Raw genomic sequence first — 27,267 nt, 5'->3', positions numbered from 1 at the left:
ACAGGATAAAGCGGCTAGCGATAATGAGATGAGATGAGATGAGAACGGAGATTCGTTTGTTTCTTTCTCAACTGCCTCGCGCGTTTTATACGATTCAACTGAATAAATGACCACCAGAAATACAGACTGTACATTGACAACAAAAAGCACACACACGTTGTTTCATCCGCCATATTCTCGGAAGGAAGTTACTCGGTAACCACGGAAACATTTCGCGCACGCGCATTTCAACTACCGTGAAAGAAAACCGCAAACATTTCTCGCTAGTGTGGACAGATGCACTAAACCGTACCGGTATACTTTGTATCGATACAGTTATACGACTTTCGTACCGGTATAAGTGTGAACACAGCATAAATTGAGCGTAGGTGTGAATGTGAGTGTGAATGGTTGTCTGTGTCTACGTGTCAGCCCTGTGATGACCTGGCGACTTGTCCAGGGTGTACCCCGCCTTTTGCCCGTAGGCAGCTGGGATAGGATCCAGTTCGCCTGCGACCCTGTAGAACAGGATAAAGCGGCTAGAGATAATGAGATGAGATGAGATGAGATTCCAGTGTTTACCATTTTATACAATTGTGTGTTTTTGGAGAAGGCGGTCACATGGATGTGATGGTCAGGTGTCCATAAACTTTTGGTATATAAGTTTAGGAATTAGTCTCGATTTAAGCCTGGTTTAACTCTCCCTCCCTCCTCCTGCTCCTCCTCCCTGGAAGACGGGACAGGGCAGGGTAGGGTAGGGTAGGGCAGGGCCCCCTCCCTCCCAGTGTCCCTCTCTGGCTCCCTCCCCCTGAGTGCGCTTTCACTCGGAAGCCCTTTAAAATGCCTGAAAGCGCCTTTTCTCTCACTCACTTGAACACTGCTCGCTTCATAGCTCAACAGAGTTGACTTCATCAGGAAGGTAATGCGGTTATATCCCTTTTCTCACTGCCTCATTTCTTTATTTCCTCTCCAGTCCTGCACGGTTTGGGAGTTTGTTTTCGACCTTGGGGACTTTTATTGGATTTAGAGTTTGAGTAATGTGACTTATCACAGGGTTGAGTGGGGGGGCGCGCGCGAGGACGAGTTACATTGTAACTTCCGCTCATTGTGAGACGTTATTTATTAGGAAATATCGTCCTTTGATCGTTAATATTTATCTCTCTCAGTATATGTGCTTGTAAATGACTTTAATTGATGCTGGGTTGAGTTGATTTGGGGTTGGAATTATTTTTCCTCCTCTTCTTTTAAACTTGAAATGAAAGTAATGCAGAAGGACATTTGGCGGTGTTGTGATGGTTGGGGTTTATTTATTTATTATTAAATTTTATATATTTATTTATCTATCTATCATCCTTTAGGACAGAAGTAAACCCATAGGCTCTACAGGATTTGAATTAAACGATCACTCTTGTTCATTCAAAATAGCTACACTCCTTCTCTCTTTCTTTCTCATTGTGTTTGAATTAAAATGTGAATTTCCGGTTTATTAGTCACCTAATAAATTATCTCAGTCAGTCACTCAGAAGGCTGTTTAAACTTGCTCAGTTTTACTCCTGGGATGATTTTTTATTTTTTCTTCAATTTTTGCTCACTTCAGCTATAATCTGCATACAATAAATCACCCTAACTAGACAACTAACTTTTTTGTGTTTTAACCTGTTATGTGAGTGATATTTTTTCTCTTTTTTGATTACTTATTTTTTAAGCATAATATTTTAAACAAAAAAAAGCCAAAATTGACCTTTAAAAAAAAAAAAGAATTAAGATGCAAAGAATAATCTGCAATATCAATTTGCATTGTTTTTATTATTTCGTTTTTTTTTTTTTTAAAAGTCCTTAAAATTGTCTATTAAACACTACCTATGCTTGAAGTGTTTGTTTATTGTAGCCCATGTTCTGCTATTCTGCTTGATCTAGAACTATTTGTTTTTAAAGTTGCCTGGTTTTTGCATTGCTTAAAATGTATTCTTTGTTGTAAATTACCTCGTGATTTTTTTTTTAAAAATATGATTTAATTTTTAACTCGTCCTGCTTTGAGATTTCTGGCTTGTGAGCTGTTTCTTTGTAGTTATTGTTCTTTGTTTGCGCGCCAGTTTTCTTTGCACATGTTGCGTGTTCGAATTTCCGTCTCGCTTTTCCTCCTCTTTGTCCCTTCCGGGCTCCCGTAGTAGCGTTAGGCTGGGGGGGGAGGGGGATGTTCGCAGCTCTACTACTTAAAACCCCTCCAGTTAAAGCTGCGCGCGCGCGGAGGTATTTCTCATTGCTGCTTGTTTGTTTATGGTGTTTATTTATTGATTGTGTGCTGATGATGCAAATTTGTGTCTGTTATAAAATTTCTGAGCTGATAACTGATTTCCGGGGATGAGTCGGAGCGTTCAGAGCGTTTCCTCCGCGTTTATTTTGTATTGTAAACAAGCCCCAGCCCGGTTATTAGCTCGCAGGCGCCTCATGCTAGCTCCCTGAGCTCCGGGGGGGTGTGCGGGTGTAATAAAGCCCTCCGGGTGTGTGTGCGTCAGTCAGGAGGAGAAAGATCCCACACTGCCTTTAGATCAACACCCAGCTGACGCGCCTCTTTACAGGAATCAACCCAAACACTGAGCAGTGCGATGGAGAACATCCTCTTCTACTGGCTCTCCTGTGTGCACATCAGACTGGGGCAGAAACACACATCACGCTTTTAGGATTAAAGCCCTTTGATATGCAAATTACTTATCTATTTTGTTTTTAAACTTGCACGTCAGAGAATTAATTTAAATTCTACACTTTCGGACTGCTGCATGATGCAGCCAATTTAAAAAAAAAAATCTAAAGTGTTGGTTGACTGACCTTCGAGCATTATTATTATTATTTATTATTTTTTTTAATTTAATGTGAAGTCTTTACTGTAGGAAGTTGGTCAAGAGTTAGTCTAGAGACTTTTAAGTTCCACCAGTGGTCTCCAGTCATTCAGGGATGAGGTGATATTTTAGTAAAATGTGGAAGAGAAAGAGGGAGATGCAGACAGGTCTGTGTGTATTAGTCAGAGGAGACAGACAGACAGAAGGGAGAGGGGTGGGGAGACAGGCGGGTGGGCAGGAAAGGGGGCGAGACGTATGGGGGAGACAGGCAGGTGGGGGCGGAGACATATAGAAGGGGGGGTGGGGAGAGACAGAGGTAGGCACGCAGACGGGTACAGAGAGAGAAGAGGTTGTGGGGGGGGAAGAGAGAGACGCGCACACGGACAGTTGGGCAGAGGTAGACTGATGGGGGGGAGGGAGAGTGTGACATGGACAGACGGAGGCAGAGTACGTGTGCGCCTCCTTTCTTCCATGGCTCGTATGTAGGGCTGCAGAAACACCTGCCCTTTGTGGGTAAGATTGAGGATCCCTGCATTAAAGGGTTAACCTTTTAAAATGTTTAAGGGGTGTGGTGATTATTATTATTTATTATTGTTGTAAAACTATGCGCTTGTCTGAGGCGTTGAGGTCTTTATTTATATATTAGAGACCTCAAAGCAACAGATTTGGTGTTAAAATCGAGCATTTTACAAAACGGTTCTCGTTCCAGTGGTACCTGGTGAGTGCCGTTGTATGTTAGTAAGTTAAGCAGTCACCTCTGAGTTGATGTCGGAAGAAGGGGAAAAATGGACACGCGTAAGGCGACTTTTACAAGGGCCAGATTGTGATGGTGAAACAAACGACTGGGTCCGAATGTCTCTGAAACAGCAGATCTTGTGGGGTTTGCAGGTCCTAATCCGTTTGTCGCTGTATCTTCTTTCTGCCAGCAAGAGATCATGAGCGAGACTGCCAAGGACAAGGGCGCCGTCTCTACTAAAGAGAAGGGCGGAGCCGAGAAGAGAGGCAGAGGGAGACCCCGAAAGAACCCACAGGTACGAGGAAGCACATGGAGAGTTCCTGTGTGCTGAGAGTTCAATCACCTGATTGTGAGTGTTTAAAACAAAACGAGCTGAAAGAAACATGAACGGGATGGGTGTGTTGTATGCATATGATATGCAAGTTAAAGGAGCAGGTGCAGGAGTGCTTATTTGCATACACCTGTGCCAAAATGCGATTTCGGGAATGTCATTTCTGGTGTTTTTATACAACCTGCATCAAGCGTTAAGTAAGACTTATTTTCATCTCCATGCACTACACTATAGTCCTGAGTTTATCTTTAATTAAAAACGATCTTGGCTTCCTTTTATTCCGCCCTAGCGTCTTGGTCACATGATCAGATCTTCACTGTGTAACTAAACACTGGAACGTTATGGATGTCCCTGAAATCACAATTATTTCCTCAGTGCATCTTGGTTGTCTTTTTTTTTTTTTTAATGGAGATATGACGTTTGATTTTGGGGGCGGGGCGATACAAAGATAGTTATTTCTGAGAGATTATGGTGTCTATATTCTTAAGAAATGATCCCTGACTGTCCTGTACATCACAATGTAGCAGAGAAATGCATTGGCACTTTATTAGGAGCACCACTTGGGTAAAACTGTGGTCTCGAAGTGTGACTTTTTTTTTCACTGTGGCAGGGGTGTTGGTTTGAGTATTTCAGAAACTGCTGATCTCCTGAGGGTTTTCTCACACATGCACGCACACACCAGTCTCTAGAGTTTACACAGAACGGTGTGAAAAACATCGCGTGAGTGAGCAACAGTTCTGTGGGTGTAAACAAACAAATGTCTTGTTGATAAGAGAAGTCTGAGGAAGATTGAAAGGGGCAGATTGGGTCAAGCTTTTTTGCCAGGAAGGCTATAGTAACTCGTATAGAGATCTTGCAGTCACGTGACCGGAAAGTACACAACCACCATCTTGTCGGTCAAAAACACCGCTGAATACTGCTGCACTCGTGTACAGAATGGATCAATTTCAACCGACGGACTACACGGCTCATTTTTCTAATGAACAGATAACTAGATATATGTCTAAAATAAACGATCTACAGATTTGTGACCCTTATGGCTTACCGGACGGAGTTTTCACGACCGGATTTTGAACTGCCAGCGGAATACCCAGACGTGTATAATTACCTCGTTAACTTTCCCTCGCTGTTCAGTGGTGAAGCACTGCGTGCTTATAAATCTCTGGACAGTTATCTTTACAGAAATTCAGGATTTGTCAGCGACTCAGATGTGGCATCTTGTAAACAAGAATCCTCACTGGATGGGTAAGTCACTTAAGTATTGAGTATAGCACTGACCAGCCGATTATAGAATAAGGTAATTCCAGCTGTAATTCCAAATCGTCCGTCTTGTTTACATGGATCTGGCGTTGGAGAGGTAGAGGCTTAGCAGTGGAGGTTTGAGTAGCTGTTTTCTGAGCTTAGTCAACAGGCCGGCTCTGCAGCCTCGCTTTTGCTTCCGCTCCCAGCGCCACCTCCTTCGCTTTGCTTCCGCTAACAATCCACGGAGACCCTGCTGGTCTCGCTATCTCGTTCGGAATGTTGTGCATGTGATGGAAATCGCTACAAACAGTCATTTTCTGCTGGAAACCAATGTCCAGTAAGTCCATACGGTTGTAGTGGATATTGAAGTCCGGTACAGACGAACAACACGCAAAAATACACACAAAAATAAAAAAACTTGCACAGGTAGCGAGAGCTTGTAGCCGCAGCCATTGTAGTAGAATTGTATATAGTAGGGTTTTCCAGAAGAAAAGGTAGAAGTAAAAGTAGAACCAGAAGTAGAAGGCGGAATATGGCGTTTGACCGACAAGATGGCGTCTGTCACAATCTGGATCGGCTGTGACGTCACATGCAAGTGCTCCATAGTCACTCTTTACAACCGTGGTGAGCAGTAAAGCATCTCAACATGCAACAGAGCACATTGGGTTCCAGTCCTGCAGCCAAGAACAGGCATCTTGGAACCAAGAACAAGTTCCTATTAAAGTGGCCAGTGAGTGTATCACCTTTCTATCATGTCGTCTTCTCTGTTGGATGGATGGATGGATTTTTTTTTTTTTCGTTTTTCTGTCTCCTCCTACACCTGCTGCTGCTTCTCCATCACATTTACCTCAACTGCATCCTGGAACATGAACCAAGAACCATGAGTGACCCACCTCCTCCAGTTCGGTGGTGGTTGGTTGGTTGGTTCTTCACGATTCTGAACAGTGATTGGCTTATTGAGTCGTCCATCTCAGATTAGACCATTAATGCTGACTAGCACAACCAGAACCTATCAAACCCAGGTTGTGTTGATGATTTGAGCAGCTTCATTTGGTTCTCAGCTGGAAAGTGGGCCTGCTTATGACGAACCACGTGCAAACATCGAACCCAGTCGGAATAAACGACCGCAGTGAATTCAAGAAGTAAAACGGTCGCGACACATACGGCAGTCAAAAGTACGTGGACACGTCATCACAATACTTCAATGGTTTTGGGAGCACGCAGTTTCCTTTAGGATGAACTGGAACACTCGCTCGCCTAAACAGCAGTGCCAGACCTCACTAATGCTCTTGTAGCTCAGTGACCTCTAATCCTGATGGCCACGCCCCATAATCGAATGGGAAAACCTGTTCGGAAGAGTGGAGGTTCATCAAGGACATGAATATGATGGTGAGGTGTCCACATACTTTTGGCTGTACGTGTTGTAAGTAAAAGCAGTAGGATTTTTTTTTTTTTTCTCCCCTCCTTCAGTTGGTGCCTAAATTTTGTACGTTTGTTCTGCCTCCAAGGTCATGTCCATGCATAAATATATAATATAAAACAAAAAATTATATATATGCATGCACACAGGATGCTTGAAGAATTTTATTTTTTTTGGAGGGGAGATTCCTGTCCTTGCGATTCTTGTGATGTATCGATACTTTTGTGAGCGCTGATTTGTTTAATCAAATTACTGTTTTTTTCTTTCCCCCATACACAAAGCTACGCCCACTGCTTTATCTACATTTGGTGTGCTTTTAAAGTGGCAGGCGGAAGTGACCATGGAGCCACTGAGAGTGCGGCAGAGTAAATCGTATTAAAACGGTGCTTTCCATTTGATAAAAGATCCATCACGATCCACAGCTTTACTTCCAATCTCTGTTCCTCTCTGCTGGTTTGTTTTTGCTTAAAAAGGACACGATTTTTCATTATTATTAACAACACGTCTCTGTTTCGATGATCTCGTCAAATCGCTGCTGTGACCAATGAGTGGACACGCTGTACCGCATGACCTCGTGTACGAACCTGAAGCTTGGCGAGTCTTCAAGAATAAAAGAGGAGAAACGACAACGACGATGTCAATCTGTCCGAGAAGGCTAAAATAACGCACGCGGCATCTTGTCGTGCAAAGGCACTCGTTTACCCCAAACGTGTTCAAAGCTGCAGTTTAATGTTGCCCTGAATGAATATCATATAAAAGGAACTCCTCCGGAGTACGTTTCTCAAGAGACCACGTTGTTCCCGTTCGGGGATCTCCTCATGTCCTCCTTCGCCAAGTCCATAAATCTCATCTTCCTGGTGACTCCATTTCCAGCAATCTACGGTGGGGTTTACATTAGAATCAACCGTTTCAGCGGATCATCAGATTAACGTTTTTAAAACGATTAGCGTGCACACAGCAACACCAATACACGATTCGCGTGCACACAGCAACACCAATACACGGATACGCTCAGCTCCGCAGGCATCCTGCGCTCCAAATCACTCCGCCCTGAACAGCGAGTGCCCTCTGGAGGGTGCGCACTCTGGCCCTGCGCAGCTCACAGAGCGCGCGAGTGAAGCGCACGAGCAGTGATTCGGGACTGAGCCTCTGTGTGTGTGATCCCAGCGCATATCACTTACCACTTGCAAGTGGAAGGATGGCAAGCCTAAAGACAATCATAACTACACAATGGGCAGTATTTGCATCAGTATTTGCAGTATTTTCATACTTTTATACTCTTTAATGAAAGGTGATACAAGGCGGAAGTCCGCGCCGTTTTTCAGCAGTCGCGTCACATGACCAACGCCAGCGAATCAGGAAGGTGGATGTCACAGTGACGTTGTCCAATGACGACGCCAGCTAGAGCTCAGCACAGCGTATCCGCGTATCTCAATGTTTACACAGCACCGGACCAGACACGATCTAGATTGAATACGTGGACGCTGGCGGATTCCCGTTTCCAGGCGTTTTAATGTAAACGGACAGTGCATCCGCGAAGAAAACGAGACAGATACGGTCTAATGTAAACTTGGCCTAAATGTGCCGTCACTCCTCCCGATGAGAACTTCAGCATCTTCAACTCTGCTACTTCCGGTTCAGCGTCCTGTCATCACTGCTTTTACTACGTTTATCAAGATGAAGGAGCCTCGCTATGACCTGACTAATCGTTTAACCCCTTAATGACGACCCCATGTATATCCCATAATGACTTATGACGCCGGCGTGTATGCACCATAATGACGACTTTTTTCTTGTAAATATGTTCGAAGGGTGAACAGTTTATACATATACAAGAGTGGCTGTAGCAACTGCTTTCAGGGGTAAAGGGTTAAGCAGCCGTTAACTTCACCGTAACAGGATTAAAGTGATAAACACTTGCTACAAATTTTTGGAGCGCGAATCAGCTGTCAGTCACGACTGGATGAGTTACAGCGCTCTGGTACAGGTTGTGTGGGGGTTTTTTTTTTTTTTTTTTTTTTAAATTTAAAATCTCTCGAGGGCATACAATTGCTTAAGTATACAAACCATTCAGGGTCTCTCGTATAACAGTTATGAGCGTCGATTCGTCACCGTGCTCATGTAACTAGCTTTTCCTGTTTCAATGCCCATGTGTATCTGTTGGAGTTGTGAGCGTGTTCATGTGTGGAAGTAGTAGCCTGAATTCAGTTTATTAGGAATACCTATGAGGCCCACCTGCTGTTTGATGCAGTGTGTGGGTGGTGGTAAACATTTTAGCGTGATTCAGAAACTTGTCGTCGAATCCTTTTTGTAGCTTTAGAGCAGTCAGTAATGTTATCTCTCATCTTATCTCATTATCTCTAGCCGCTTTATCCTTCTACAGGGTCGCAGGCGAGCTGGAGCCTATCCCAGCTGACTACGGGCGAAAGGCGGGGTACACCCTGGACAAGTCGCCAGGTCATCACAGGGCTGACACATAGACACAGACAACCATTCACACTCACATTCACACCTACGCTCAATTTAGAGTCACCAGTTAACCTAACCTGCATGTCTTTGGACTGTGGGGGAAACCGGAGCACCCGGAGGAAACCCACGCGGACACGGGGAGAACATGCAAACTCCGCACAGAAAGGCCCTCGCCGGCCCCGGGGCTCGAACCCAGGACCTTCTTGCTGTGAGGCGACAGCGCTAACCACTACACCACCGTGCCGCCCTAGTAATGTTATTAGGATAAATTTTATTTAGAAATCTGTGTCGCTAATAACGGATATGATTTCCATCATGCTCAAGCTAGCAAACCTTTTCTGTCAGTGCGTTTACATGCACATCCAAATCGAGCTGCTGTCGGTAATCGAGCTAAGGGTCCCAGCAGGGGTGCCAGAGAAATCCAATCCTACATGCACACAAAGAAATCGAGCTATTGTGTGAGGTACATTGTGCACCCGAGCCACAGGTAGCGCTACACGCCCCATCGAGGTGGTACACTTCCAGTTGTCGTCATGAAGAAGAGCTATTCAAGAGTGTTAACAAAGTTATCAGTTCCGTGTTCACAAGAACGACGACGATGAGGACAGCAACATCGAGAGGTGTTGTTCCTCCTGACCTCTTCTGCTGCTCGCTACTACTACTGTTGTCATGCCGACCGAGGCTGTTGTGTTTCCTGCTTGTGGTCTCGTCACTTCCGGAAGGGGCAGTGCTGAAGTAAGTAGCTTGATTAGGGTTTACATGCACTAAGTAGCTCGGCTACAATCGCATAATCTAGGTCGCGTAGCTCGATTACAAGAAATCCAGTTCGGTTCGCTTTCAGCCGAGCTAAGGTGTTTCCATGGCATTTAGAACTTCGATTTCAGTCGAGCTACGGCAGAAATTTGATTTTCTCCGTGCATGTAAACACACTGTGAAGTTTAGCGGAAGCTCACAAACTAGGAAACGTTACCGATTGGATAATGTTCTTCCCAGTTCCAGTGAAAATCTTCTTCTCAAACGCTGGAAAAACTTAAAAGTACTAGGAAATTGAGCGGTAAGTGTGGATGAAGGCATCATTGGGGGGATTTGAACACATTTCTGTTGCACAATAGAAGTATCCTGAAGTGTCGGTTTGCCAACCAGCTGCTAACAAAACGGTAACGTAAGAACTTTTTTGTGATCTTTTTCCACAGCATCGAAGAAACTTGTATTGTGAAGGAATTCATCACGATATCACGATTACTTCATCGTATCGCCCAGCACTATTGGACAGTATGATATGGCCAAAAAAAAAAATCATATTGTGATATTGGTTTTGTCACAAACTGCCAGCAAAAGTGTTTGCATGTTTTATAAATTAATAAAAAAAATTACAATTCAGAGAAGCTTTATGCTGGGTTTAAATGTATAAAAATCTTTTTTTTTTTCATGCTTTAAAAAAAAAAAAAGGTAACGACAGTACAAAATGATCAAATCTGCTTTTTTTTCCAATTTTATTTTCAAAATGACCATGATGCACGGTGTATTGTGAGATTTAGCACGATGTTCTTGTATATCGCCCAGTCTTTTTATTATTTTCCTGTATTAGTGGACGGTCTTGGTCATCCTTTGAGTGACAGCCCATGTTTTTGTTGACGGTATTTCCCCAAAACGCCTCTTCCTCCCGTCTCGGCCCCGCTGACCTTGCCCGAATCAGGTCTCCGCTTTCCTCCGACGTGCCTGATGCACTTGGAGGAATTTGGCAGCCGAGCGCTCTGTGCCACCTGTTGGTCTTAAAGTAGCAGCCGGTGTCAGTTGCGCTGACCTTGAACACTGCTTTCTTTGTGTTGTAACAAAGTCTTCCTGTTAAAAGATTACATACGGCAAAACACACACAATCAATTCTTCAGACCTGGATGGAAAGACGCGTTTGTGTTCTTATCGCTGTGTGTTTAAGTAGACGGTTCCTGCGCTCGACCGAGCGCGTCCACAAACGCCAAAACAGGGCCTTCTACAGTTTAACTCGCTTTCACACTTTAGCTGTTTTTTTTTTAAATTGTTTGCTTATAGTCTCATCTGTAACCTAACGCATTATGTACAATACAATCGTTGGCACTCCTTATACAAATTTAGTAAGAGTTTTTATTTGAAAAATGTATTCAGAGAAACAAATCCCTCATTAGAAATGATTTTCAATAAAATATTATTGGCACCCTGGAAATGATCGTGAACGTGATGTACCTGAAGAATGTTTCCCATTTAAATTCAACATGAGTTGATTGGAGTGTGGAGGAACCTTCATGCTGTAATCCATGATTTCCTGACTAACTGGGGAACAAATATGAGGTGACACAGAGGCTGAATTCCCTCAACATCAATATGGGAAAGGGAAGAGAACATGCAAACTACATGTGAAAATGTGTTGACCTTCATAAGTTATGAGGGGGGGAGCTACTTGCCTGAAAATGTCCCGTTAGGACAATAATGGGGGAGTGGACGCCAACTGAAACTGTTCCACACTCACCTGGAAAAGGAGCCAAGTTTATTTTGCCCCCACGTACAGTGAGGAGGAGGGTAAGAGAGGCAGAAAAAAAAACCCCAAGGATCACTGGTGGATTACAAGAAGAAGGAAAAACCTCTTGAGGTCTCCAAAACCACAATCAGACTCCACCTCCATACCAACAGGTTCTTTTGGAAGATTCCAGAAAAACCACAAACATAAGCACCTGAAGTTTGTGAAATGCTCCTACAACTTTGGAAGCATGTTCTCTGGTCTGATGGAACAAAAAAAAATAGAGCCCCCCCCCAAAAAAAAAAAACTCGTGGTGGGTTTGAAGTAAAAAGGACAGCTATAATGAAAAGAACCCGATCCCAACTGCAAAATATGGTAGAGGTTCTCTGATGGTTTTCTTCCAAAGCTCCTGGAAACCTTATTAGGGCCCGTGGACTCCATGAAACACCAGGGCTTTTTAAATCAGACACTGAAACTGGGTCATCATTGGGTCTTCCAACAGGACAATGATCCAATGTCCAAATCTACACACACATGGTTCAAGCTTCTGCCCTGGTCATCTCCGTCTCCTGACCTGAACCACTCTTAAGGCCTCTGCGTGCTCTTGCGACAAGGCTTTCGCAGATAGCTTTTTGCAGACAGTTGTAATTTATCGTTGAGCGGGGAGTAATAGGCGTGCGCGATGTTATTCACCGCCACAATGCAAGGGGGCGCGAAGTCGCTAGGAGTAGCTGGTGGGTGTGGTTAGTGGAGTGGTTATCCTCCGGTTACTTATAATGACTAGAACTGGAGTCGTATAGATGTCCGTACTTCCTCGATCAACCGCTCTTCGTGCTGCTCCATCTTCACTCGTGTTTTTAAAAATGGCGGTCGTGAAAACAAACCAAACCGGGAAAGTAGGGAAGCGGAAGTGCATGTAGAGTGGACCAATCGGAGCCCTCTTGTCTGCGACGCTGTCTGTGGCGGTCACAATTTTTGGGAGGTGCGTGCAGAGCGTCTGCGAAGGTGGGGGGGCTACGCAGACACTGTCTGCGATGCTATCTGCGAGGACTGGGTTGTCAGCATAAATTGGCCCTTACCTCTTTTCCACCAAATCAGTTCCAGGGCTGGTTCGGGGCCGGTGCTGGTTCACAACTTGTTCAACTTGCGAGCCAGCTGAGAACCAGTTTGCTTTTCCATAGCTTGCGGAGCTACGTCATTACGTCGTTGTATACGTCATTACGTTGCTACGTTTGCATAAACCTTGGCGCGAATATCGAAGCAAAAACAACACGGAAGAAGCAGCAACAACAACAATAATAATAATGGATGACTTCGCGTTTGTACAGCTGCTGCTTCTCGTCGCTTAAAAATGTTGATCTTTTGCGGTCTTATTGTTGTTGGTCTTAACAACTCCGCCCCCCCGCTGACGTAAGCGGTTCTTTCCTCTGGCCCAGCAGAGAGTTGGTGCTAGCCTGGAACCGGTTTTTCTGGCCCCAGAGCCAGTTCTTTGTCAGTGGAAACAGAAAACCCGGTTCCAAACTAAGCACTGGCCCCGAACCAGCCCTGGAACTGCTTTGGTGGAAAAGGGGCAAGTGAGAACCTGTGGGCTGAGCTGAAGAAGAAAGGATCGAGGACCCTGGAGAGATTTTTGTAAAAAGAAATGGGCTCCGATCCCCTGCTCTGTATCTCCAACCTTATAAAATGTCAGCACGGAGTCTCTGAGGGTGTACAAAATATTAAATGCATGTGATTGGTGCAATGCATGTTTCAGCTCTTCCTCAGAAAGCTGAGGGTTTGATTTTGAGAAGTTAAAGAAAGGAAACTGATTTCGAAGAACTGAGAGCTGCTCGGTGCGTGAAGTGTGAAACGGCGTCCTCGTGCCACGCGCAGTCTTCCTGTTTACTCTGCAGTGCTTCTCTATGGTAACTCTGGCTCACCCCAAAACACACCAAGAAGCCTAAAAGCACGACCTCTCAGAGCGAGGATGTTTCAGTGCGACAACATCCACTTCTAGGTGATAACACAGTGACGCACTTTAATGTTTTTATTATCGGACTGGGTTAACCGCATGTTTTCTCGGTGTTCATGACGACGCTTTGATCACAAACAGAAGCTCAAACCGCAGATCTTGTTTGATATGATTTTAAAGCCTTGATATTACAAGAGCTGCCTGTGCGAGAGGTTTGGGTGTGGGGTTAAAGTTGAGGGCGGGGCCAAATGATTCTTGACGACATATCTACAAATCGTGATGTATCATGGTATGGAACTTTCGCAGAAGAAGTGAAAACAAAAGCAAAAAGTTGTGGGGTGTGGTTTTTTTTTTTTTTTTTTTAAATTTCATAAAAGGAGAAAGGTGCAGAGTGTATTGTTGGCTAACGAAATTAAATTGCAAGAGTTGTACTTTTTTGTTTTATGGTGTTCAAATAAGTTTCCTGAGATTAATGTAATGAATTTCTCATGTTCTTTGGAAACTCTGGTAAGAAAGCGTAACGCTAATATTTCTTTCTTTCCCCCGTTTTCTTTCCTCCAGCAGCAGCAGCAGGAGCCCAGCAGTTCCCCGACGCCGAAGAGGCCCCGAGGACGACCAAAGGGAAGCAAAAACAAGCCAAGCTCAGCACCTAAAGGCAAAGTGAGTGTGTTAGCATTGTTACGGGGGAGGGAAGACAAGATGGACAAATTATCACATGTCCAAAAGTCTAATTAACTTGGGGGAGGAGTTTGTCATTTAATGATCGCGGTAAAATTGACTGGTTATGTCATTTAGCTACTCGCAGCTTCCAGTAAGTTTCGTCATGCGTGTTTAGATAACGTCTGAGTTGGCGAACAGAGTTGACATTTCTGTTGTTGACTCAAATTTATCGTCTTTCTTTTTCAGTTGGAATTGATTCGTTTGAGTTCCATTTCCAGGGTAGCTATAATTTTTTTTTTTTTTTTTTTTTTTTTTTGGGCACAGTTTTGATTTGTTCCCGATGCTCAGCGATCTAGCGCCACCTAGTGGCTTGCTTTGTTCAGACACTTTTTTTTGTTTTGAGCTTGCATTGTCAATGTAGCAAACTTAAGTTGCTTCGCTAAATTTGCCTTTAACGTTTTGCGATTACTGACGACTGAAATGTGAGTTTTTGAATTTCACTTGTGTGAAATTTTCATTTCATTCTTTGGTAAATTTGCTGCAAAGGCTCCTCCAGCAGATTTATTCTCAAACTTGCTTTCAGTAAAAGTAGCCGTAGGTTTCAAAACTCAAACTTTTTTTTTTTTTTCCCCTCCCATTTTCGGAGACCAAATGGTAGTCGAGAAAAATGAAATTTCTTTGAAATGCCGGATAGACTTCCTGCGGTGGGGACGTATGCGATGTCGAGTAGCAGTCGCTTGGAGCAACTCTGTCTGTTTACATCAGCATTGTGGTCGAGGGGGCGTCATGGCTCAGGTAGCTAAGGCGCCATACCATAAATCTGGGGACCCGGGTTCGATTCCGGCCCGAGGTCATTTCCCGATCCCTCCCCGTCTCTCTCTCTCCCGCTTGTTTCCTGTCCTGTCTCTACACTGTCCTATCCAATAAAGGTGAAAAAAAAGCCCCCAAAAAAATCTTTAAAAAAAAAAAAGCATTGTGGTTGAGTCACTAAACCTTGAGTCCGTGTCGTGTGGGGTTTTTTTTTTTTTTTAAAAAGTCGACAACTATTGATCTGAGAGTCCAAGACTCCACCTGCAGCATGTGACGGTGGCTGTTTCAGCGCCATTAACATTAGTTCGTTCCTGATCAGGGAGTGTCAGGTGGTTGAGAAACGGCGGTAGGTGTGTTTTTATTAATAAGTGGAGACACGTAAACCATCAGAACGGCAGGCAAAACGGTGAAACAGGCGATAGGTCGAGTGAAACACAAACGGGCTATCAGAAACAAGGAAATAAGGCTCGGTAATGTCAGCAACTCAATACTTCGCAAAGTGTGTTTTCACAGTTTTTATATCGGTGTGCTGATCGCGCCTTAATCCTGTGCAGGTGTGAGTAATTTACAGCAGGAGTCTATGTAATGCATGCACTAAGGCGCACAAGTGTGAGACTCTTGCATGGAATTTAGTATAAAAATTAATGTAGATATAAATATCGTATGCCAAATTATGGCACGTTACCAAAAAAAAAAAAATCCTTGTCTCCAGTTTGAGTCTGAGTCATCAGTGCTCAAGTCGAGTCATGAGTCCTTAAAATTGGGGCATGAGTCAGACTCGAGTACTACAAGCCTGGTTTACATCGTATTTTACCAAATTTATCAGTTTTTAAAGAAGTATGCCTCATTGTGTAGCGTATGAATGCCACGATGATGCTAAAGAGCGCTGCGTTTCCACAGAGAAAATGCAAAGTGCGCTTGATCAGCTGCAACCGACAAACTGGATCAGACGTGACGTCATCGCATACGTCACCAAAGAGAATTTTTGTTTTTCTCAGACACTGTTCTGGTCTCTGAAAACGAAGTTTGAGTTTTGAAATCTGCGGCCACTTTTACCGAAAGCAAGTCTGAGAATAAATCTGCCAGAGGATTCCTTTAACTTGAACGAACGTGAGCAGTTTTAAGAGGCGCTCGGATAATGTTTCGGTTTGTTTCCAGCGCCATCTAGTGGCTCGAGTTTACGTTGACGTAGCAAACTTAAGCTGCTTCGCTAAATTGATTGACCTGAAATTTGAGGCGGCGGGGCGGGGGGTTGTGTGAAGTTTTGAATGTGCAAAATTTTGTTCTCTGGTAAGTTTCACATTGGGGTTTTTAATAGCAATTGGCGTATTAACTACTTAAATCCAACGGCCACGTTTTGAACTAAACGTAAATGAATTGCTTCATCCCTGATGACTCAAGATTTGCTGAGACAAGTGTTTTGAAACTTACTTCTGAACTCAATGAGGCTAAATTTGACTTTCTTCCATATTAGCTGTTTGACTGTCATCAGGTTTGCGCCCCCCCCCGAGGAGAACCTCCCGGTTTGGTTTTTCTTTTAAACACGCGCTCGTGTTTGTACCAGGTTTATAGGCGGCAAGTTGAAAACATTAAAACGAAAGCAGGATGGTGGGTTCTCCCCACTTCCTGTCTCACTGTGGCTTCCTGTGGCATTTTGCATGGTGCAGGTGCACCTGATAGAGGCGCTGTTTCCATGACAACACCCTCCACCTCTAACAAACGTATGTGTACACATGCAACACGTGCACGCACACGTTTAGTTTCCATCTACTGTTGTCATGACAACTGCTGACCCCCTTCACTTCTCTGCACAATACACATGTGCACTCGTGTGTGTGTGTGTTGGGTCTGCCAGCTGTCTCAGAGCTTCAAACCAGGTGGCCAATGAACTGGAGTGGCCTTTGTGCAGTTGATGTCCGTTTTTAACATAATAGCCAACGAACCCACTGCCCTCTGGCTGGGTGCCCGCATACACACACACACACAGAATAACTCCCTCTAGTGGTGAGTCATTCTGTCTGTCTCTCTCTCTCTCTCTCTCTCTCTCTCTCTCCCCAGAAAAGCCTTCTGCACAAGTACTGCAGTATTACGACAGTAACAGTTTGACCAAAATGTAATTTACAGGTTGTCTTTTTTTTTTTTTCCTTTTAGTTTTGTAGTAGAAGCTTCTAGCGTCCAGTTTCACATCATTTGACTCCCTCACATTGTCATCCAGCTCAGTGACTTGTTTTGTATGTAAATGATTAAAAAAAAAAAAAAAAAGAGAGATCCTTGATCAGGCTTTCGTCTAAACCGGGGAACAGGAGCGCTGCGCCCTCTTACTCTCGGCGTGCGCCCCCTTACTGAAATGCAGATTGAACCAAGTCACACTTAGGCCATGCACTTGTATGCTACTGCACAACATGCAGTCTTTCTCAAAACGATCTTTTCTCTGTGAAAACATCCCAGCAACACCACGTGACAATGTGTCTGATCATCAAATACGTTATAATTACTCCAAAAATATTCCAATCATAGTAGATACACCGCCAGATGGTGCAAAAACAATCCGAATTGGCGTTTTCCAGACTGAGGCGCCATGTTGTTTACTTGTCGCAGCTGCTCTCGCGAGATTTGACATGGGTTACATACAAGGTCAGCTGACTTGTCGAGCGAGATTTCTCGAGACTGAATGACCTTTCACCCACCGGCGCGGGAGCTTTTGACACAAGTAGTTCGCGAGTTGTTTTTGTTGACACTTGGGCATTTAAAGATGTCATCCCGCGGCACGAAACGGAAGAAAGCCAAAGGGCAGAAAATGATTTCTTTTTCAGTGTTGACAATTTGTTACAATTTCCCTGTCAGCCTCAGAATGTCCCATTGTAGCCTCAATTTTTCAAAGGCTTCGCATGGCGGGGGGGACGGACAACCGGCACCATTTTCCCTCCTGCCATGGTGAGCGCCCTCGTACTAAATTTTTCTAGAAAAACCCCTGCTTGATCACCTGAAGAACTTCGTCTATCCGAGTGTTCCATGGTTTATAAAGGACTCCCTGCCTGTCTGAGGCGACTCTGGGACGGTGTGTGTGTGTGTCGTACAGTCTCTGATCCACATGTCGACACTGAGGGTTTGGAGCACGGTATAAACTGGTGATTACCGTTTAGCTGGATTAGATTCCAACTTCATGGGTGTGTTGTCCTCCGTGCACTGGGGCGTGTTTTTAACTGCAGCTCGTTACAGGAGTGTTTAGAAAGTTAATGTTGTAATCCATGATTACGCTGGCGGAGTGTCGGTGTGCACACGCTGCACTGTGGTGGTTTCAGTGAGTCACTTCCTGTCTTAAGGATGCAATAGATTTAACAATTCACTGTAAAGTGAGGGGATGGAATCCACTAACCTCTCTCTCTCTCTCTCTCTCTGCATCTCCATATGTTCTTGTGTCTCTGACTGTCGTCTGTCTTTCTCTCTCCCTTTGTCCATTTTTTTTCTTTCTACCTCTGTCCATTTGTCTCTCTCTATACCTCTGCCTGTTTTTGTGTGCATTTTTCTCTCCTTGCCTTCTGTCTTTCTACATCCATCCATTTTTTTTGTCTCTCTACCTTTTTTTTCCTGTCTGTGCATCTCTCTCTCTCTCTCTCTCTCTCTCTCTCTCTCTCTCTCTCTCTCTCTCTCTCAGAAAGCGGCTGCTGCGACGGCATCTGCAGGAGGAAAACGCAGAGGAAGACCCAAGAAAGCAGTAAGTCCTCCCTCTCACACTGCTTATTAATCACATCACCCGTCTCACACCCAGTCCTGACACTCTATGGAAAAGGGGGTGTGTGTGTGTGTGTGTGGCCCTGAAGGCCTCTGTACTGGTCCGAGTACTCGATGACTGACCTGATATTGTTAGGATGTAAAAACAAATTGCACAAAATCAACCCTGCGATCAGACACTAAAAAAAAAAAAATTCCTCATTCCAAAGCAGACCTGATGAAGTGGTTGTGTGTGCGCGTGGTGGCCTTTCACAGCTCAGCCGTGGTTCTTTACTCTGCTGTCCTTGTCTAAACGCCTCATGGGAACGGTTTTACTCTCGGAATGCTTCAGAGGATGTTTTTTAAGAAGGCGCCGCCACCAAAAGCGTTGGGTTTTTAAAGCGGCTCAGTTGATTTTTCTTCTGATCGTTTATAAAGCAACTATCGCTTTTGGAAATGCTCTTGCCATGAGAGAGCCTCGGGTGCTGACGTGGCATTTAAAAACAAAACCCTCCCTCCTTCACCCTGTCGGGATGAAAAGGGACTTGCTGGTGTTGCTCATTCCAGATAAATCATCCTGTACGTCATATTCCAAGAAATGTGAGGTGTGTATCAGGTTCCTACGTGAGCGGAGATGAATTCCCATTCGGTAAAAACGAAAGACAAACATCTGACCTCCGGTTCACCACCACCTGGGTTTAGAGAAGACGTGATCACGTGACCTCTGTGTGGTGACTGAAGGCTAAAGGTGTGTGTGTGTGTGTGTTTTGAGCTTGTACTGAAGTAAAGAATAGATGAAGTGGTGAAGTAAAGAATAGATCACTGGGCAGTTTGCTGTATTCTAGGAAACGAATCAACAGCAGGTTGACGTGATGGAGAGATGAGAACATCACGGTCCTGAAGGATATCTTATTAATTTAATAAATCCATTTGTAGTGGTGTTTAACATTGTCGCGCTCCCTCCGACACTGGAGACTCCTTCCCTTGATGTTAATAAACCTCTTCTCCTTCCAGAAAGCCTCAACTTGCAGCTTTGTGAAATTAACCTTTTGTTAGTGAGTTAAAGTATTGGCACCATTTCACCTCACGTTTAAAGAAGTTTTTAAATGATACTAAAATTCTTAGATTGGACTTCCAGGTGTACATTAATCCACGCAGGTGGTGATCCAGAAGTTTTGTGCTGATCTGGTGCAAAGCATCCTGGGACCTGGGCGTGCTGTGGGTTAAAGTGTCGTGTGGGTTTAAGCGGACGCTGTAGACCGTGCCTGTTGGCAACTAGTTTTCCTCGTGAGTGCAGAAAACACCAGGACCGATCAGATCGTGACTAGATTATTTAACTATAGCGAAGGACGAGGCCATGGAAATGACAAACGGATAATAAAAGGGGGGGATGGGATGGGGGGGGGGGGCCGTTGGGCGGTGAGTGAAAACATTTTGCATTTGGCGGCTTATCAGAAAAGGGGATTTCATGCAGCATTTTGTTTTTCAGTTTTGTTTGTTTCTACAGCTTGTGCCTGCCTGTCCTGTCTCTTCCTTCTGCCTGTCCTCTTTCTCTCTGTGTGTCTTTCTGCTTGTCCTGTCCTCTGCCTGCCGTCTGCCTGTCCTGTTCCCTCTTTCTCGGTTTCTGTCCTGTCCCCCCAACTCTCTCTGTCTGTCTGTCTGCCTGCCTGCCTGCCTGCCTGTCCTCTGTGTGTCTGTCTGTCTGTCTTGTCCTCTGCCTGTCTGTCTTGTCCCATCTGTCCTCTGTGCCTCTCTGTCTGCTTGTCCTGTCCTCTGCCTGTCCTGCCCTGTGTGTCTGTCTGCTTGCCCTATCCTCTGCCTGTCTGTCCTGTCCCATCTGTCCTCTGTGCCTCTCTTTCTGCTTGTCCTGCCATCTGCCTGTCCTGTTCCGTTTCTGTCCTGCCCCGTGTGTGTCTGTCTGCTTGCCCTGTCCTCTGCTTGTCTGTCTGTCCTGTCCCATCTGTCCTCTGTGCCTCTCTCTTTCTGCTTGTCCTGCCGTCTGCCTGTCCTGTTTCTGTCCTGCCCCGTGTGTGTCTGTCTGCTTGCCCTGTCCTCTGCCTGTCTGTCCTGTCCCATCTGTCCTCTGTGCCTCTCTCTTTCTGCTTGTCCTGTTCCCTGTTTCTGTCCTGTCCCCCCAACTCTCCCTGTCTGTCTGCCTGCCTGTCCTCTGTGTGTGTCTGTGTCTGCCTGTCTGTCTTGTCCCATCTGTCCTCTGTGCCTCTCTGTCTGCTTGTCCTGTCCTGCCCCGTGTGTGTCTGTCTGCTTGCCCTGTCCTCTGTGCCTCTCTTTCTGCTTGTCCTGTTTCTGTCCTGCCCCATGTATGTGTGTGTGTCCTGTCTCCCCAACTCTGCCTGTCCTCTCTCTCTCTCTGCTCTACACAACATTCCTCTAACATGAGGCATGGCCCTGGCACAGTGGTTTGGTTCTGTTCCACGTCGAATCATTTAAACAGGCCTCCAGAAAGTCCACGCTCCTGACTCACGCACAGATATTTAGCTCGTGAAAGTCTGACATTCGTCTGATTCAAACCACAAGTTCGATCAGCATTTCCTTCCGAACGGTTGATTCATAAGCGCTCGTGTCGTTGCGCAATAACCGGTGCACTCTGGCTCACGGTTCAGATTCACTTCAGCTGGGGTAACCTCGTGGCTGAGAGACGAGCACAGAACAGGAAGTGGCAGCTTGAAAAGGTCTTTAACATGGGCTCCCATCCCCCATCCAGGTCTCTCCACTCGGCTTTGATGATTTGCATGAATCCGTTTTGCCTAAAGGGCGGGGCCGGCGTGTCCTTTTTTTTATTTTTGAATGAAAGAAAAGCAAAGAGCCAAACTGTAGAGCTTCAGTGTAACTGTGCTTACCTGCCTTTTTTAAAATTAAAAAGATCATTTTATTTTCATAATCCTTTTGTTTTAGGCTGTTTAGATCGGGGGGGGGGGATTCCCATGCAGCACTTTAGCTCTCAAATAAACTCCACAGAGCCTCTCAGTGCAGATTTAAAGTAATTTAAATGTGTATTAACCAAGACTGACGTTGAGGTTTGGGTTCAAATTCAGTCGGGGGGCACTGGTTAATATCTGAAATATAATTTATTCGGGCGGGAGGGGGGATAATGGAGGGAGGCTGCAGTGATGCATCATGTGTTTGTCTTTTCAGAACAATACATTTCCAAAATACTCCCCACTTCTGTTTATGGCATTTATTTTAATCATTATAACCTACAGTGTCGATCTGAAGGCGGGATCGTGACTCCTTTCATACGTCAGCGTGCCTTTTTTTTTTTTTCTCTCTTCCAGAGGTTTTGACCAGCATACATCTGCACGGGAAAAAAAAAATCATGCTCTTGATAACCGAGCAAGATGTGATGTGATGTGTTTTCTCTGGACTCGTAACGTGAGAAGAGCAGCCTGCCGTCGTGTAACGCAAACGTTAAATGAAAAGTTATTTTGCATTCATTCTAACTCATCAGAAGCAAGCTGGAGAGCAAGTTCTTCGTGGTTTTTTTTTTTTTCTCCACAAGATGGTGCCATTTGCTCTTCAGTATGGTGCACACATGTTTACGCGTGGCGTCTCTAGTGCCCACCTGTGATTGGGTTTCATACTGGCCAGTGAAAGAAGCGAGGAAATCTCTCCGCTGATGTTCTCGCATCCCTGTTCTCCACTGGAGAACTCCTCTTGCCTTCAGTGAGCTTTTCTCATGATCATGACCACGACGATGCAGTTGACTAGGCTCTTCATCACTCTTCGAGACCCCTTTCACGTCCACACAACCACCATGAGATCTTCTGCGTCTGAGACCCTGTCCACTTAGTCTCCTCACTCAGGACACATGTTAATGCCAGATGTGAGCTATAATTAATAAAGGGTCCTCTAGGTAGGTGCAGGTGTTCACTGACTTCAATCTCGCACTATTAGAGCTTTGTGTTTGCACGCCACCCGTCAGCTCCTTGGTAAACAATCAGCTTGGGATCGATGGATGCTTTCCAGATAGGAATACAGGCGTAAATAAACGGAGGAACCTTCTATCAGTATTCAGCTTCATAGAATCCCCACTAGATGGCGCTGTGTGAGCATGCCAAGCTCTGCTCCGCTCCTGAAAAGTTGAAGCCAATGCGGATGTGCTAAAATCTGTACGTCCTCGAATGGCCACTTGGCTGTTGAAGTTATGGTCTGTGACTTCCAGAGCGGCTTCTTTTAGTTTAGCCAGTCGGTTGTTAGCTTCAAAGTTAATAGGCGTGTTCTAGCTGTAGTATTCCAGTGGCCGGGTTTCACTATCCCCGCCCCTTTCTCTATTTATGGACTAGCAGGGAGTTGGGCGGCGGCATCAGGCGGTGCCAAGATGGCGACGCCCGTAGCCTCCTGATTTGAGCGACATCACAGAGGCTTTGTCCATTATTTTTAGTCGATGGAACCTGCTTACAAGGCCTTTAGAGTTTATCGCCCCCTAGTGGTTACCGAAAGCTATTATTCCAGTGGAGATTAAACAGAAGGCCAGCTGAATTGAAGTCTAATTTTTTTTTTATAACAATGTTTATACAGGAGGTTCTCATCACTGTTTTTCAGAGGTCACACACTATATATACATCTATCTAATAAACAAATATAAAAGTTATACAAATAAAAACTGAGTGAAATATTTCTAAAATGTGTAATTTTAATACGTCAGTGTGTCAAACATTGATAAAATAACACACTGTTCAAGATCAATATTTTAGATCCCTCGTTAGTAATATTTTTATTAGACAATTCAGGGATTAAAATGCAGTTTTTGGTTAGTAGTTGCGAATGAGTGTGTGGGGCTTTTTTTTTTTTTTTTTAAGGTCATGTGACTTTTTCTTGAGGGTTGCATATCAAACTTATTTCCAGAAGGTGGCGCTCTTGTATAGAGAGCAGGAAGGTCTACAGATAAAGAATCAAGTTTTACACGAGTACATGCACGCTATTTCTTGACGCGCTCTGTAGTAGGGGGGAGGCGATCTGGTACAGAGCTCTCGTATTGCGATATCTGTAAAAGAATCTTGTGGCAAAACCGTAGTTTGACGTTAAACACAAGATCACGGGATGTCAGGAAAACATCGCGATACCGATGTCTGGTCATGACGCAAGTGCTGCCTGGTGGTTTTGTAAGGTGGTGGTTGTCGCTGACCGTCTGTCCTCTGATCCACGTAGGAGAAAGAAGAGCAGCCATCGAAGTCTTCTGAGGAGGAGGAAGAGGAGGAGGAGGAGGAGGAAGAAGAGGAACAGTAGATCAGCAAATCAGCGCTACCTCATAACTCAATCTCATCACTTCCGGTTTCAACTAAAGATCTGGACTTTTTTTTTGCAACCTCGCAAAAAAAAAAAACACAACCTGAAGGTCGTGCCGCTCTCCATTCATCTTCCATCAGCAGCACACTACAGTGCATCTCTCTCTCTCTCTCTCTCACCCACCACTGGAACACAAACGGACTCTCTCTCATTGTGTGTGTGTGTACTTGTATGTCAAACGCAGTGTGTTTCTGTTCGCTGGCTGCATTTCCTCCTTGACAAAGATTTGCTCTGATGCAGGTTTCAGATTTTGTTTTTGCTTTTAACAAATTTTAGATGTTCACACCACCTCTGGACAAAGGTGAATCAACCTACTTTTTGTGTGTGGGGAGAGGACTTTGGCTTCCCTTTTTCTTTTTTTCTTTTTTTTTTTTTTGTCATTCCCCTCCCTCCCTTTTCTTTATGCTTTTTTTTTTTTTTTTAAAATATACAAAATCTCTACTGGTAGAAACCAAGTGTGTAATAGACACCAGTACATGGCGACACTTGTTCAATCCGTTGTAATCTCTGGAGTCGGTGGATTTTCATAAATCTGCGTCTTTTACTCCTCACTCAGTTCGTTGCAAAAGATTTCAGCCGTTTGCAAAGGAAAACCTGAGGGGCGGAGTGCGACTGTGCGCGTCTCGATCACCATTTAACAAAAGTTTCTCTTCTCCACAAAGTGGTCGTCCCGTCGTCTTGAGATCAAGAGCTTTTATAGAAAACGCTCACGCGATGAAGCTAAACAGGCATCTAGCTATCCGTCAGCAGTTTGTGGAAATGCTCGCCGATTCATTGAGGTGGTTACTAACGATGCACTGATGTGTGATTTTTCCACTGATGAAACTGTGATGTATCGGACGATATATTGATGTCTTGCGTATCGGCTTGACGTTGATCTTGTCTGATTTGTTCCTACAGATTTTTTTTTTTTTTTTTTAAATCCGTGCTGTATCACAATGTTAAGGGATGACTTTTTTTTTTTTTTTAAATTCAACCCCCCCTCCTGGAAAAAAAAAAAAAGCTGAACATCACAGGACAAAAACTACATGCTTCGGTTTTGGAAAATGAAGTCAAGCTCCCCTTTTGAGAAGTGTAATCTGGTGTCCTCTTTTTTTTTTTTTTTTTTTTTTTGAATGGAAAAGTAAATCCTCATCTCAAGACAACGGGACTGCAAATAACACATTTTCCCAGGACTTGTGTAGAATACAGATGTGAGAAGAGCAGGTTGTGGTTTTTTTTTTTTTTTTTTTTAAATAAATTCCCCCACCCATTAATAAACCATTTCATTTTCATCACTGATGGTAAGTGGTTTTTTCTTCTTTTTTTTTTTTTTTTTTTAAACTGAGTCAGGGAATGTCGATCGGTCCAGCGACTGAATTTCTCAGAACTTTAATGCTGCTACAAACACGGTTAAAAAAAAAAAAAACTCAACAAAAAAAAAAAACCCCGGAATACTGCAACGTCACACTCGTACCTCACTCTGTCAGTTTAGGGCGGCTTACTGTTAAATAAAATAAACAAGACATTCAGCTGCTCCCGGTGCAGCCTCTGTTTGGCAGGAGTGTGTGAGTGAAGGTTTTTTTATTTTTCCCCTTTTTTTTTTTCTTTCTTTTTCCTCCCCCTCATGTGTCCCCGTCCCCTAACGTTGGGATTTTCATTAGTACTTCAGAGGTTTTTAGAGAATGCCTCCTTCATAACGGTGTGCACTTGAGTGCACATCATTCGATGGTTTCATGTCTTGGCTGTGCCCCTCCCGTCCTTCTCGTCGTCCTCCCCATGTGAGACTGTAGATGTGCCACAGCAATGACTGCGTTGAGACTGCGAGGAAATATTGTCAGGCTTTTCATTTAAAATGTTCACGCACTGTGGGGGGGACATGGTATTTGGCAGAACATGAAAAAAATATTCAGTTAGGTTCTAACTCTGATTTTGTTTGACAAACTAATAAGCAAAACTAATTGTTTTGGAAAATGGTCCAGATGTAAAGAATAACATTTTTACTGTCATTTTTCAGTTTAATTCTGAGATTTGATGCGTTCATTCAGTTCAGTGCATCAACACGGAGTTCATAACAAACATCCTGTTTTAACCTCAACTTTCCCTCAGTTCCACTTCCTCGTTCACTTTTGGGTACTTTTTTTTTTTTTAAACTGTTTTCACCGTGTGTGTGTGTGGGGTGCCTGCGTGTGTGTGGGGTGCCTGTTTGTGATCAGTCTTTACAATGTACCTTTTTTTTTTTTTTTTTTAATTGTGGCCTGCAAGACTTTGTATTCAGACTGGTAATAAAGTTGATGATTCCTACCCTTTTGTTGTGCTCTTCAGATTTTTTTTTTTTTTTTTTTTTAGTATTAGTATTTAATTTTTTGTTTTTATATAAAGATGAAACTGTCTCTCTTCCTCTCTCAAATTTCTTGACTACTGCTGTAGCTGAGATACAACCATTTTAATGACGGAGTTTTGAGTCCAAATGAGAGCTGGGGTGTGTAACACATGGAAAAACTCGTCTTCCAGACCACATACTTCTGAACAAACTGGTTTAATCAATTGCATTGTTTGTTACTGCAGGGAGAAAACACTTTTAAAAGGCTGCTGGACTTTGAGTCGAGACCTAATACAATGTTGGCTGAGACCAAAGATGGAGTGTAAACGCCGAGTCCAGGACGATAGAAAACTAACATCTCAGATCTGAAGGTGGACTCGAGTCCTCCAGCCCTGCTCTTAATATAGTTTTAGGAAAATATTTTGCTAAGCTTCTTACCAAAGCTTCTATTCTTATAGTTTCCAAAACTGTTATTTTTAAAAACTAATAATTTTAAGACGACAAACATGAACCCCATGATGTGGGAAACCACACACGTGAAATAAATGTCTAGAACTGATAATCAGTTTTCCTGCAAAGCTGTTCTGAGACATTTTGTTCATAGTTGAGTGTTTCACAAATGTATGAATTGAATTTCAAGATATCTTGTTAATTTTGACTCATAATGAGAGGTGGTTAAAAGTAACACGGCACTTTTATTTTAATATTTTTTCCTCCTCTGGGATTCTGTAGAAGAAATATTTTAAATGTTCATTTGTTTATACTTTCAAACTAATTTTTTTTTTTTTTTTTTAAATTCTGCCTGCTCAAACTACTTGTGCATCTCAAATGATTAGAATATCGTGAAAGGGGTGGGGTGAGTGGTGTTTTTTTTTTGGGGGGGAGGAGGGTTACACATTTTGAAATTTGGACCAGAAGTTTAAGAGTTCAAGTTACAGGACTGGCAGCGTCTCTTAAGCTGGTAACATTTATTTGTATGTTTTTAAAAACATTTGATCTCTGGTGATGTTACAGGAACCCAGTG

At 43.9% G+C, this 27,267-nt stretch overlaps 1 protein-coding gene across 4 annotated transcripts; it reads left to right on the top strand.

Moving 5' to 3' along the window:
* The first annotated feature begins 802 nt into the window (after positions 1 to 802).
* On the top strand, positions 803 to 26,224 carry hmga1a (high mobility group AT-hook 1a). 4 transcript variants are annotated; one of them, XM_060937170.1, is made up of 5 exons: positions 803 to 898; positions 3,743 to 3,847; positions 14,018 to 14,116; positions 18,582 to 18,641; positions 23,804 to 26,224. In XM_060937170.1, exons 2-5 carry the CDS (start codon positions 3,752 to 3,754, stop codon positions 23,879 to 23,881), a joined length of 333 nt encoding a protein of 110 aa, XP_060793153.1. In that variant the 5' UTR covers positions 803 to 898; positions 3,743 to 3,751; the 3' UTR covers positions 23,882 to 26,224. The 4 variants fall into 4 exon arrangements, with proteins under 4 accessions (XP_060793153.1, XP_060793154.1, XP_060793155.1 ...); XM_060937171.1 differs by lacking the exon at positions 803 to 898 and adding an exon at positions 2,155 to 2,229; XM_060937172.1 differs by lacking the exon at positions 803 to 898 and having other exon boundaries at positions 3,161 to 3,847; positions 14,021 to 14,116.
* The last annotated feature ends 1,043 nt before the right edge of the window (positions 26,225 to 27,267 follow it).

Source organism: Neoarius graeffei, chromosome 13, assembly GCF_027579695.1.
Source record: "Neoarius graeffei isolate fNeoGra1 chromosome 13, fNeoGra1.pri, whole genome shotgun sequence".
Lineage (NCBI taxonomy): Eukaryota > Metazoa > Chordata > Actinopteri > Siluriformes > Ariidae > Neoarius > Neoarius graeffei.
The sequence above is the reverse complement of the archived record's forward strand: the minus strand, read 5'-3'. Positions and strand labels throughout refer to the sequence as shown.